The sequence below is a fragment of the Branchiostoma belcheri genome, unplaced genomic scaffold (assembly GCF_001625305.1).
Source record: "Branchiostoma belcheri isolate BF01 breed outbred unplaced genomic scaffold, Haploidv18h27 scaffold106, whole genome shotgun sequence".
Lineage (NCBI taxonomy): Eukaryota > Metazoa > Chordata > Leptocardii > Amphioxiformes > Branchiostomatidae > Branchiostoma > Branchiostoma belcheri.
Window position 1 is genome coordinate 1,041,834 of NW_017802447.1, and position 13,890 is coordinate 1,055,723.

Below are 13,890 nucleotides of genomic sequence, written 5' to 3' on the forward strand. Positions count from 1 at the left end.
GTACGTCCGCTCCCACAGTCGCTAGCGGATGGAACCCAGGCTATATAGTTTCAATACTTAAGCATAAATGTACTGTTTTTGTTTAATCTTTTAGTATCAATTCTCTTTTGTTGGTGATTATATCAGTTTTGTGATAATTACTTTGGGAAAAGTATCATATTGAGATTATGATTCATTTATGTCTTTTCTGGATGTGAATATGTTGGGAAAAGGGGGTGGTGAAATGAAACGCAGTGCAACCCTTCCACTTAAGTTAAAAGGTTTTTAATTGGTTTACTGTCTCTTCGCGTAGCTTTTGTCTCTAATAAAAGATGAAGAGACAAAAAGCTGCATCGGGAAGTTTTAGATTTGAACTAGAAAGGCCAATATTTGCTTTGGAGCAAATACAGCGATGGGTTCACCACATTTTACGACATGGCAGGGAAAGAATGAGAAACACAAGGGAAACAATGATTTACATTGATATAACTATAATATGAAGTAAAATACAACTAAAACAACGAGTTGGATAGCTATTCCCTATTTATGGTTAGATTTTAATGCATAATGCAAACTGTTGATTTTCAAAATAAAAAAAAACGTTCATGCCCCGCATTCCAATGCTGGAGCAGAAAATCTTGAAATACCTACCAAAACACTTGAATACAGACATGCTCTGTGCAGGTGGAAATGCTCTGTGCAGGTGTTGATCAAGTTAAATCCCAACAGCCAATCAGCAAGAAGAATAGAGGAAAGCTGCATGCCTGTTGGTTGATGCCCTGCATTCCATTGTGATGACTCATGCCCAAACGTGGTAAACAAGGCACACTAACGACAGTAATACATTTGCTATAACACAGCTAAAAAACTCAAATAAAACCATTCTAAAAGCCTGTATCACAATAATTTAAAAAACGCCTAGGGGTATTTGCCCACTGTACCTCCATACCAAATTTCAGGACCTTGGGCCCTAAAATGAAGAAGCTGAATCCATTTAAAAAATGGCAGGAGAAGGAGAAGGAGAAGGAGAAGAAGAAACATCAGAAAAAGCAATATGGGTTCACCACCACTTCGTGGTGTGGTGAACCCATAATTATAGGACCCTAAACTCTTCCCTCATAATCTTAATGAAAAGCTGCCAGCAGTGATTATTTTTTTATTATTTCATGAATAAGCAAAGTCTCAAAACAAACAACTAAACATTTGTTTTCCCACCTTTAGCAAATCACGATCCCCGTCAGCACGCAGCTGGACATCGCGACGCAGCACCACTTGTTCATGATTGGTCGTGGCGGGATGCAGATTAAACAGATCATGCAGCGGACCGGCGCGAGCATCCACTTCCCCGACCCCAACAACCCACAGAAGAAGAGCATGGTGTTTGTGTCAGGAGGGATCGAGTCGGTGTATCTGGCACGGCAGCAGCTGATTGTACGTCCAACAGTTTCTCTTCATTTGTTATTCACATTTATTTAAAGAGGATTGGGCAAAAAGGCCTCTCCTATATGACGTGTATAGTCAACTATAAAAACATTTTAACAACACAAGAACAGCAACACATAGAAGATACAAGAAGGATGATGACAATAATGACCAGTTTCTGTTTCATCTCTTTTCTCTTCAGTAGGTTGAGGGAACAATACCTAGTCCAGATCATAGATGTTCTGTTCCTTATTATCTCATTTTTGTCAGATTTTCAACATTAGGCACTGACCTCTGGCCTGAGCTTTTAGGCTGGCAGATTCTAAACAAGCAAAGAAAAACTTAACTTGTCCTTTTGTGCCCCCCTCCCCCCCCCAGGGCTGCCTACCTCTGGTGCTAATGTTTGACATGAAGGAAGATGTGGAGGTCGACACGTCCAAGATGGCCAGACTGATGGAGGAACTCGACGTCTTCATCAGTATCAAACCTAAACCCAAGCAACCAAGCAAGGTACTTGTAACATGTCTACAGCCTGCTTTACACATGTTATCTGAGTCGACTTCAAGTGGACAAGGTTCTGTTTACACATGGGGGCAGCAGTGTGTATTACACACATGTTTTAAACATGTTTATTTCTTGTGCAAAAACCATGTTTAAAATGGGGTACAAAATGGGATTAAAAGCCACGTAACTGATTAAAGCCACATTATTTAAAGCCCTACAGAAACCATCTACCCATTAGTTGTAAAGGCTTATCATTATCTAAAAATCAAGTGTGGCCAGTAAACACATGTACTCAGAGCCTACCTTTAATTTAAGATTAACCAAGTTTCTTCTTCTACCAATCCAGTCGGTTATTGTGAAGAGCGTGGAACGGAACGCTCCGAACATGTACCGGGCACGGTGTCGTCTGCTGGGGTTGGAGGAGAGTGAGAACATCCCGCCGAGCACGTCCCCGCAACTTCCCACCATCAACATCAGCTCCGACGTCAAGACGTCCTGTACCACCATGAACGGCTTCACCAGCGGAAGCTTAGGTCTTAACTCACTAGGTAAGGGGAGGGCGTATAGATGTTGTGAAATCTTGATCCTCAAACATATCAAAATAAATAGTAAAAGTATTAAAATGATTTCATCATGCTGGCAAGAGTCTTTACAAGATTAAGACAGTTCCTTATTCAACAAGCAGTGGGTTTTCACATCCAACGTTTTGTCAACTGTCTGACACCTTTGTTAGGGCAGCAATGACTTGTTCTGATAACTAAGTGTCACTCAGCTTCTGTAGTATTACAGAGGGGGGGCAAAAGACTGACGAACTTGAAATGGTGAATGATAAGTTCATGGTACAAAAGTGATCATGAAAACAGTAAACATAGAGGTACCATGAAAAAAAAAACAGGAATCACAGTATTCTCAAGTTGTTGTTCTCTTGATCTTGCAGGTATTTTTGGTTACAATGCTGCTCTTAACATCAACACGACGCCCACCTCGGTGGCCTCACTCCTGTCGATAGCTAACGGTCACGTTAGCCCGTTGCACAGTCCGCAACCCTCGCCACCAGGCACGACTAGCCCCAGCACATGGGGGCCTTCATCTCCTCCTAACCCACCAGGTACATATGAGGCTCTGACACTGGGAAAAATACTAGTTGTCATCACTTGATTTTCCAAAGTTTCTATATGTATAGCCGGTACAAATGCCCTTCGCGTAACATGCCAGATTCACACACACACACTGGGCCATGTGGCATCAGCTGTCTATCACACTCAACAATGTCATTCCTATCCTTTGCACATCTAACTTAAAGTTGCCCCTACTGTACTTAGTGGCAACGACTTCCACTCTGCAGTAATTTGGAATTAAAAAAAAATAATAATCTTGCATCTGGTGAAGGTGTACCAACATAAAATGTTTAAAATGATAGATGAGATTTTGTAAAGAGTGATCAGTCATTAAATCACGGTAAGGAAAGACTTAGTTGCTATGGTAACTTGTCATTTTTGTTTATTTCTCAGTTTACTCCATCCCACCGATGGTCACACCCACCCAGCTGAGTGGACTGATGCTGAGCCCAGGGTTCCTGAACTTCCCCACCCACACCCCCTCCCCTCCCCCACCCCCCGGGGCTCCCCAACCCCTCCCCGCCGCCGCCCCCGGGGCTGGCCCCCCTGGACGGACAGGTCAACAACGTCACCAGTCAGGTGGCAGACATCCTGGCTAAAGCCAACCACCCTGGAACCAGTCATGACAAGGTCAGGCACCCGTACAGCAGTTCTCAACTTACTGGAATTCCTGATTTTTTTTCATGGTACTTTTTATATCTTTATATATGAATCTTGGTCAGTTTTTTTAAAGGCATTTCATGCTTGTTTGTCAGGTACACGTGTCCTACCAGACCCCCACATACAGTTCTACTGCGAGTGCCTTTGTGAGAGTGCCTACACCCAACACTGGGGACCAAGGTGAGAGGATGTTTTTTTACATTAAGAAGTAGAGTTTCCAAACCTATCGCTTTTCGATCTGATATCTTGTAATTGAGTAAGAGGAGGCCCATCTGGTAGTAAGAGAGCTTGTATAAACAGGCTAGTTTGTGTAGCTAATAGTGAGAGAGCTTGTATAACACAGACTAGTTCATGTAGTAGCTACCAACTGTGCCTATGTGTTCCCCAGTCCCCCCCAGCAGTGCAAGTAGTCCCGGCTGCAGCCCCCGGCGGAGTCCAGTGGACCAGTTCAAACAGAACGGCAGGAGAGCCAGCTCACCCGGCCTGCCTGGGGATGGTAGGGTTCTGGTTCCTTTAAATTTTCTGTGCAGATTTTGAATAATATGAGCTTGCAATGTAGCCTGGGTGCCACCCTTTTTAGGTCTAGTATGCTCTATTAGTTGCCCGCTTCCCAAAATGACTGGGCCCACACATATTATATCCATCTGGTGATGATGGAACAAAATGAGCTAATTAAACTGTCACTGGTCCCAGCCTCTGCTGATGAGATGGCATTATGCTACTGCACAGGTTTGGCCAATCGGCTCACCCGTTCAAATTCTGAACAGATATTCAAATCACAGATGGAGAGAACATGTGCAGACCCAGGGAAGTGACTAAAAGAGCATACTAAAGCTAAATAGGTTGGCATCTAGGGTACTTGCTGTCATTTGTAGCAACATCAAAAGGTGATATTTGAGATATTTTCCAACGTGACAGTTCTAACGCTAACATTTCCTTCACAGTGGAAGTCCGAATGCTGAAGTCTGGGAACAGTTTTGTGGACGTGGTGATCAACCACAGCCCGTCATCCAGCGGCAATTCCACCGACCTGAACATGCTGAGGAAACTCGCCTCGCTCAACAAACAAACTGTGGAGCTGGTGTCCGGGGTTAGGAACGCTGAGCTGCAGTAAGTACAACATGGGTTTTGCTGTTATCACACATGGGTGCACAGAAAGTGCAAAATGGCATGAAATGGAGCAAAATAGAATGAAATGGAGTGACATGAAACAAAATATGGAGCAAAAACAAGATTGTGGATAGCACAAAATACTAGGAAATTTAATTGGTTAAAGGACTAGAGTACACAGAAGTCTGCGGTTAATAAATGCCTTTAGTATTGTACAAAATGAAAATTTCTCTGTTCTTTCTCGTAAGTCTTGACCTCTCTTATAAACACACCCTGTCTGTTTCTTGCAGTATGGCAGACAGAAGGTCCTCGGAGTCTGGGGAGTCGGACTGCTCAGACAAGAGAGCTCCCGGCTGTGAGAGGGAGAGAGAGAGGGAGCTGGAAAGGGAGAGGGAAAAATTCTTGAGGTCATCTCAAAATCTGTCCTTTACCAGCCCGTATGAGCTGACGGTGAGTTTGGTCAATTTATTTGTTGATTTATGCCTTGTTAATGTTAACTTGTGTAATTGTGTTTGAGTTGATTGAGTTTTTAAAAGACACGAAATAAATTAATAGAATAGCTAGATGTAGTATATGTATATGAAAATGAAATGCATTGGCTGGTACACTAAACACTCCTTTTGTTGCACATTTTGTTGTCATTCATGTACTTTAATTCCACACAATGTTTGATGGAAATGTGCCAACATGTCACCAAGTTCTTCAGACAAGACAAATTCCTTGATTTAATGATTGTAGTTGTAGTGTTTGAATGCTACAGTAACTAAGGAAGCCAGATTTTGATCATACCATATGTTTCTTCATGTCTTCTAGGCATTTGACTATGAGAGAAAGAAGCTCCAAGCCACCAAAGCTATGCAAAAGAAACCTCAGGTGACACAGGTAAGCCCAACAACTTGTAGCTGTTTGTATAAGTTAGCAGGTTAGGCACCTTTGAGATGGTCAAGTTATCAAACTTAAAATGATAAGAAGAAAAATAATGTATTTTTTTGCTTGACTTCAAAATGTGGCATTTGAAACACTGGTAACAAAATGGTTAGTAAGTGCAAGATGTGAGATTCAAATAAATAAAATGTGGAAGTTACAGTTTGCCTGTTGGTTGTTGTCAGGTGCGCACGCCCACCGACACGTGGAGTGGCTTCGGCTTCTCCAAGTCGATGCCGAGCTGTGTGGCGCAGGAGGCTTTTGAGTCGGCTCGTCCCTCCTACAAGGCCCCAACACTACCTGCAACATACGAGGTGAGGCTTGCACCAGACATTAACAAGGGACCTAATGGATTTTAGATATGTGGATGTGTATGTACCATTGTTGATTAAGTCATACATGCATCAATGCGGTAATATTTCATTGTACTGTCAGTATTTATTTTACCGGTAGACCACACTCAGGCCTGTGACTTTTTTTACAGGTGTCCCTGAATACATAAAAGATTACAGCTGCCACAAGAAATAAAACAAATTACATTGACCTAAAACGAGTAACATAGCACTTATGGTCAAGACAATCAAAGATGAATACCTGTCATATTTCAGTCTGTTTTTAAAAACCATTGTGTTGGTAAGTTGCCTTTTCTCAGTAGAGAGTTTGTTTCACACAGGTCCCTGAAATGGTAAAGGTAACATTGTAACATAATTGTCATGTCCCCTTCCTGTCCTTGTTCCAGTCGACCAGTGGTCCCCCCAGCCCCACAGAACCCTCCCCACCGAGTGTCAGCCCCTGGGGAGACAGAAACGGATCCTCCCTTCCTCAGCAGGAAGACTTCACCTCAGAGAACAGAAGAAAGCCTCCCCACAAATGTAAGTATCTATATCTGTATTAGTCAACACGATTTGCTGCAGTTCTTTCGAGACTTGCCAGAGGGCACACTTACAAATCAAACTTACTTTTGATATGGATGTTGGACCTGTTATGGGACAACATTATTTTCACTGACATAACATTATGAATTTTGTATCAATTCTCCAATACTGTTTCCTTTACAGATGATTTCTCTCTGAGTGCGAGTAACTATATAGACAGTGTGTCGCTCCCTTCGAAAACCAAGTGGAGCTGTGACAACGACCTTAAGGCCACTGACCTCCCCGACCTCTTCATGAAGCTAGGACTGGGCAAGTACTCTGATGTGTTCCAGCAACAGGAGGTAAGCAGCACTGGTCATACATTCTGATTTGTGTAATTGTCTTTTGATTATGTCAAGCATCACTTAGGCTATGTACATACCAAAGATCAAGACAATCATCCATCAGCCACTTCTTGATTATCCTCTTTCAAAGATCTTAACAAACTGATGTACAAGCGCTATCTACCACCCAAAAACCGTGACCATACCATCTCCAGAACACGAGATATCAAAATCAGATGGACACAAGAATCTGGATAGACACAATAAATTTTCTCAAGTCTTATTCTTGTATTTCAACATGTTGCTGAATAAACAGTAAATTTTACATATCCTCTGTTATTATATTTCAGTCCATACCATATATGGTATGGATGAAATATATTGTGTTCTCTCATGTTTCTTCTTCTCCTCCTGCCAAACAGTCAAAGGGATTCAACTCCGCCATCATTCAGCCAAATGACTTGAAATTTGGCATGGAGGTAGAGTGGGCCAATACCCCCAGGCGTTTTTTTCATTTTTTTGATACATGCCTTTGAAAAATTTTTATGAAGGTTTTTTGGGGCATTTTTCGACAAAAAATGGACTTTTGGATCCTGAGCCCTGGTATTACAACCAAATGATCTGAAATTCGGTATAAAGGTACCTTGAACATGTGTCTACTGAATAGCTGTCACATATTTGGCATACACTCCACTTGCAAATGACTCATTTAGGGGACTTTAATGGCTATTTCAGACCAAAAAAGGGCCAAAAGTGCTGTACCCGTTCCACGTTCTATCTAAAGAATGGCCTGTTCCATCTGCCGTTGGCCATGGAACACGTGTTCCATTTGCGGGTTACCTGGGGTCACATTGCACGTAAGTCGTGCGCAATGACCCACACATTCAATTTTATGTGCCCAAGACCTTCAAAATGTATCAAATCTCATCATTGTTAGTATTTGCATTCCTGTAATAAGATTAGTAAAGCTTTCGAGATCCAAAGTGCTTGCTCTAGCATCTTTGTTCTTAATTACATATAGCTACTATTTAATTCATTTATTTGAGAGCCTTTGAAAGTTTTGCACTGGGGTAAGTTTGGAATAGTCCACTTTTGCGTGGGAGGGAGATGGACTGAAATATGCTGTATTTGCTCCCAAGCAAATGTCGGCCTTTCTAGTGAGGTTGTGCTTTCTTGCTATTTAAGCTATACAAATGGACCAATGCCTTCTCATCTTCCAGATCGACCTTCAGACATTCATGACCTTGACAGACCAGGACCTTAAGGAACTTGGTATCACCACGTTTGGTGCACGACGGAAGATGCTTCTAGCCATATCAGGTATGCCAACGTTTTCACTCATTGGTAATGCTTGCATATATTTACTAGGAACAATGGATGAATTCAGATGCAAGTAAACTTGCCTCTGGTCAGTATGGCAATCAGATAGCGGTACTGATCAGTTCGCTGTACAGAAGTGACTGTGAATACTGTGAACATAGAAGTACATAGTACCATGAAAAAATCACTGTATAGTGTATTATTTTATAACTTCTCTTTGCCCCCAGATCTCAACAAACCCCGACGAAAGTCGCTCTTCACCCCGTTCCCCAACGCCTTCGACGGTGACCTGAGCGGCAGATCCACCCTGCAGCACAATCCTGACCTCTCCAGTGCCCTGCCATGGTGACCTCTGACCCCACCGACCTTCGACCCCACCAAACACGTGAACACAGAGGACATCAATACTTATGGTTGATGACCTTTTTTTATTTTAAATTTCTGTAAATTTGTGGACATAACTGACAGCACTGAAGGTAGAACCCCCTGATTGGTGAAATTCATGTGACACACAGGAAAATCCTGTGATAGGTGAGATAGAGTCATGTGACGTGCCAGTTCCATCTATTTTGGCCAGTAGCTGTTGCTGATTTAAAGGTGGTATGCTAACGGTAGACATTCATGTAAGGAAACACTCTAGGAATTATGTGGCCTTATCTCAATTGTGTGGCTCAAAAGCGACAAAGTACTTTCACCATATCACCCTCGAGCTCCCACCAGAACATTCCAATCAAGATATCAGGGAGAGAACGATCTACTTTTGACCAAGTGTCCTTTTGAACGGCCACACAACCAACCTTATAAGTGCCACAGTTACTTTAACCACCCCTCTGAATGAAATGGATGTGGCCAAAGTCAGTATGACTCTCTGTCCCAAAACGTACTTAATGATGTTCACAAATACAACCCCTGTGTTGGGAATGGAATATTCCATGCTAACCCAGCACCAACTGCAAGGCACAAGAAATGTGGAAAGAACCATTAGACTTTAGGGGTGCTCTGTTGTACATGCCTGTTTGAAAGTGACAGGAAAAATATCCAACATGTTAGTGCATTCCACCTCACCAACTACATGTACATGTGTCTTCTGCCATGTCAGTGACAAACAAATGACAAAAATCTTGTTGGCTAAGTCTGGTAGCAGCCTAGGACTAAAGTTTTCTCAAATTGTAGCCCATATTTCCGACGTAGTTGTCACACGATGTTAGTGATGTGACAATGTACTTAATGTAGTGCCTTCTTCCACAAGGTGATTAGAGCAATAAGTATAGACAGCAACATTCCACTGTCAAGGAGCACAATGTAGGGGTTTATAGGTGCAAATGTAGGCCTATATCTATGTCTCTAGCATTAACATGTCTTGCCTATATATACATATATAACTATATATATGTGCTATCAAGTAGATATACTGAGTTCTGAACAATAAGACAGGCCCAATGTGGAGATGTTGTGTTCCAAAATACTTAGTACATTATGTGCTTCAGAAATTTTAGAGTAGAGGACACAAACACAGGTGAATCTTGATGCAGAACAACTTTGTCTGTGTGAGAGTGCACCAATGCTGCAGCTGTGATTTGCCTGGTATGTGGTTTGTGGTTGAAAGGTCTTTCTGGCTAAGCAAGTTATTAGAGAGAACATTGCTCATACGTCTAGAAATGGAGTAACTAGAAAGTACAAAGTCAACAACCAGTTCACCTGTACAGGGAAAACTGGGAGATGCTTGGGATAACTCAGCCAACAGGAAAAACATTTTAATCTGAGAAAGGTGTTCTAAGAATCACTCTAAACTAGAAAATGTAGGTGTAGTTGTATTTTTGAGAAAACTTTGGTCTGTTGCTACAGTCATCAGGGAGCTATTTTGTGATGTTTTCAGGAGGACAAGAAATGTTTGTTTGATATGTAAAAAAAAGTTACTAGGCAGTGCCTAGAAAATGGACTTGGAATAAAAGTTGTTCCAGAAAATTGTACCATTACTTTTCTGAAGTCTCATACGATATTTAGGAGAGATTTCTGGTTTCCTACCAAATTTGATCAATTTGTTTCCAAGACTTGGAAAACCCGACTTTGGGGCCAAAATCATGTCACTGTGCCTTACGAATAGCTGCGTAACTTGTTTGCGGAAACCAGAAAATTAGTTTCTGTGTTTTTTTCTTTTTACAAGATGGCTTCCCTGAGAATGTAAGAGCCTACTCTACAGATTTGCAAGTTCAGTTTTATACCTGGCATGATTAATGTACTCATGGTGTTCCACGTAAATCAGAGCTTATTCTAACACAAGTGCCAATCACAGGCAGGTTGGTGGATATAATCACACATCCGGACAACTCCCTATCCTGGCAACTAAGTGTACTTTTCTACTGGTCATTAACTGTGAATTATCTTTTCAAACTGAAGAGTTGAAAACGCCTAAAAAAGGCATCGTCATTGAGTCAGCTGTATGTCAGTTGTTTTGGTTAGTACGTCGTCCAGGTGGGAGAATGAAACACACCCCCTACGTAAATATGCATATGGAAAATATATGTAAGTGTGAAGACAAGAACACAAGTAAAGAATGTGGTCAACAAGAAGTGTACAAAAAAAAGGCAATCTGTGTACAGAGTAAAAGTATTTTTCAGAGAAGCACAGGACTTGCTACCTGATATGGTACTTAGTTGTGAGTTAAAAAGACTCCTGTTCTTGCTATGTAAGTTATTTTTTTGTAGCTTTGCACCCGTAAAATGCCTTTATAGGGTGTAAGAATGTGGCTTGTTTGTTACTGTGACCATCGGCTGTTAGATATTGCCTTCACTGTTGTTTTAGTTGAATGATTTAAAGGTATAAGTAGTTGTGAAGACCACTGAATGCGAGCCATAGTGTGGTTACTTATGTATGAATATGAAGACAAAGGTAGCATCCACACATTGTGATCACTAGTGTTCATAAAAACATATGAGATGAAAGTTTATATATACGTAATATTAGCCACATTGTCTTTGTTTGAATGCTGTAATATTGATCAACGAACTCCTTAGCATTTTAAGGCTTTTGAAACTCTGTTTGTAACAAATTTGTTATAATATTCTTATGTTGGACTTATGCCAGGCTGGTGGTGAAGAGTCACAAAAATCTACATTACTTGGTAACATCATTATGTATTCATCAAAATATATGACAACAATCAAGAGAACATATAAAAGCTATTCTTCTTTGCATGTTAAGAGGCTGCCTTGCAGAGAAGTGGTTTCAAATATTCAAATAATGATGAAAAGATCAAATTTTATCAGAGGACAGTTCTTAAAGCAGACCGTGGAATATAGCAAACTTTTAATGAACAATGATTTTATTTTCATTCCTTGATAACATCCTAGTAATGTCAAATGTTTCTGTGTTTGGAAATACTAGTACTACATTCTAAGTTTTGGCGCAGTTGTCACATTAATTTCCCAGAGATGCATTATGTTCTTCAAAGTCTGCCACTTAATTAGACATAATATAGAGTGCACGATATACATGTATTTGTGTACAGATCAGTGTGTTTTGAAATATGTTTGAATTTTGTGTAGTGTCATCATGTTTCTTTGATTTATGGAAGTCAAAAGGTTTCAAGCAAGGTGAATTCTATCACAATTGCTTCCAAGTTGTAGTAACAATTATGAATTTCTTTAATCTAATTTTACATGAAATATTTTCATAATGTCTTAAAAAGGAAACAGTCATGCTTGTAGTACAGATAGGCAGGCTATGCCTCCAAGCATTGTTATAAAAAATCCTTTTGGTTATTTGCCTGTGCTTCATTTGAGCATACATGTAGAATTCTGAGATGGGCTTTGTGAATTACCTCCATGGAGCTCTGCGGAGAACTCAGCAGAGGAAATTCATCAGTCCACAGTTTGGAATTCTGACGAAAACGTTACATCATAGCTAGAAGTAGCTCGTTGCTTCCATTCATTTTGGCTGGCCCGAATCTAAGAGCTTTGATAACTGTTAAGAGGCCAAAGTGAGCTTTGGCTATCATTTATGTCAATGTTTAAATACCCAAGGTTAAGCCTAAATGTTACTGTCTGTTAAAGCTTTTCATTAAACATATTGCAGTCTATACTTCATGTGTATGTCTTTCTTTCTTTGGAAAAGTTCTTGCATTACTCTCGTGATGAGAAATAACAGGAGTTCCACAATCTTATACTTTGACCAGATAGCCAACTGATTATAAGTGTTTCACATTGATTGTGCAAGTAATTTCCACATTTGTGCAAGTTATATCAATTGATCATATTCTCCACCCAATGACAGTCTTATCTTAGACAAAGTAAATGAATTATACACATAAGGTCCGGATTTGAATAAGTTATGTTTAATGATGCAAATGTGAAATTCCCAGCAGTTACCACTATGGAATTAACATAGCAATTTCTCATTATGTATGCAAATTATGACAACCACAATTCACGACCCTAGCGTGTCCAGATCACTAGATATCAAAACTATAACATGAAGACAGAGGTCAACTGTTGACTTACTTCCTATCTAACAGTTTGTGACATCGCCATGGATCAAAAACGCGCCAAGCGGCCAAAAAATCACTGCAGTAATAGGTGCAGCAATTTAAGCAACCTGTAATAGGCGAAATTTAATAAAAAAACTTTCACTATCTTACTCTTCCAGACAGACAAAAAATGCTTAGACTATATTTCTGACTCAGTCAAATTCTTTCCTTTGAAAGTCGTCCATTTTTATTGCCTTTAAAATTGGCAAACACGCAGTGAGGTAAATCTGCCATTATGGTGCAGTCATCAATTGAAACGCTAGAGGCCGCTTTTGATCCATGCACTTCGTCGTTGTAACTTGTAAGCGTCCACTTGTAAGCAGTAACTTTAATATGACTCCGCAGCCTTGTATTCAAAAAGCTATTCGTGAAAACTATGTGAGTAATAGGAATGGTATATTTCTAAACCGTTTTTCATGTATAAGATTGAATTTGTCTTCGTAATTAGACTAACAGCACCATATTAATTAGACAAGGCCGTTTTGCACACCTGTGTAAAAAGACTCATTTGGCATGGTCCCTTCAAAATGGTGGTTTGGTACAGAAGTATTCTCTGGGATGCTATTTTTGTACAACTTTCAGTGTACCTTCTCGAGTTTTTTTCGGAGGAATGTCTTTCTAAAGTGTACAGTAGAATGTTGTGAACTTTTTGCGGTAAAATTATGCTGTTCTCGTGATGTTTTGAGGAGAAAATGCGGATGTTCCCGAGATGGTGAATTTTCGAGAAGACAAGAAAATGGCGACATCGTTTGGAGACAGAGCGTGGTTCAAAGGCGACTTCGCTTTTCGTACAGGTAACAACAAACTATTTGTCTAACATTGTTCCGTGGCAAACAGAACATGTGATATTTAACAACTTATATTCAGAAAGAAATGACATAGTTCTCTAATTCCGAGTGGCCATTCACTGAGACAAACTTTGAAGAGTCAATTTTGCCGCCTTTAAAAAAAAATACATTTCCATGTGCGGTGTGCTTGAACAGTTCTGTATGTCTCGATTTGTGTGGGTTCATATTTCTGAAAAAGAATGCTGTAACAAAAACTACATTTTGTTTTTCTCCACGTGGCACAAAAACACCTATTGGAATTTGCACGTGTGCATAATATATTAGCCTCCTTCGCAGACTTCT

General features: G+C 40.4%; 1 protein-coding gene across 1 annotated transcript in view; it reads left to right on the top strand.

Annotated features, from left to right (window-relative positions):
• LOC109478127 (protein bicaudal C homolog 1-like) overlaps window positions 1-12,313 on the top strand; it is a 55,199-nt gene extending 42,886 nt beyond the window's left edge. The window contains 16 exon segments of the mRNA XM_019779619.1: window positions 1,201-1,410; window positions 1,780-1,911; window positions 2,252-2,453; window positions 2,843-3,013; window positions 3,417-3,535; window positions 3,537-3,653; window positions 3,779-3,863; window positions 4,072-4,179; window positions 4,628-4,793; window positions 5,084-5,243; window positions 5,607-5,675; window positions 5,903-6,031; window positions 6,457-6,589; window positions 6,776-6,933; window positions 8,136-8,235; window positions 8,463-12,313. Coding sequence (XP_019635178.1) covers window positions 1,201-1,410; window positions 1,780-1,911; window positions 2,252-2,453; window positions 2,843-3,013; window positions 3,417-3,535; window positions 3,537-3,653; window positions 3,779-3,863; window positions 4,072-4,179; window positions 4,628-4,793; window positions 5,084-5,243; window positions 5,607-5,675; window positions 5,903-6,031; window positions 6,457-6,589; window positions 6,776-6,933; window positions 8,136-8,235; window positions 8,463-8,584 — 2,181 coding nt within the window. The 3' untranslated portion in view covers window positions 8,585-12,313.
• Window positions 12,314-13,890: the final 1,577 nt, after the last annotated feature.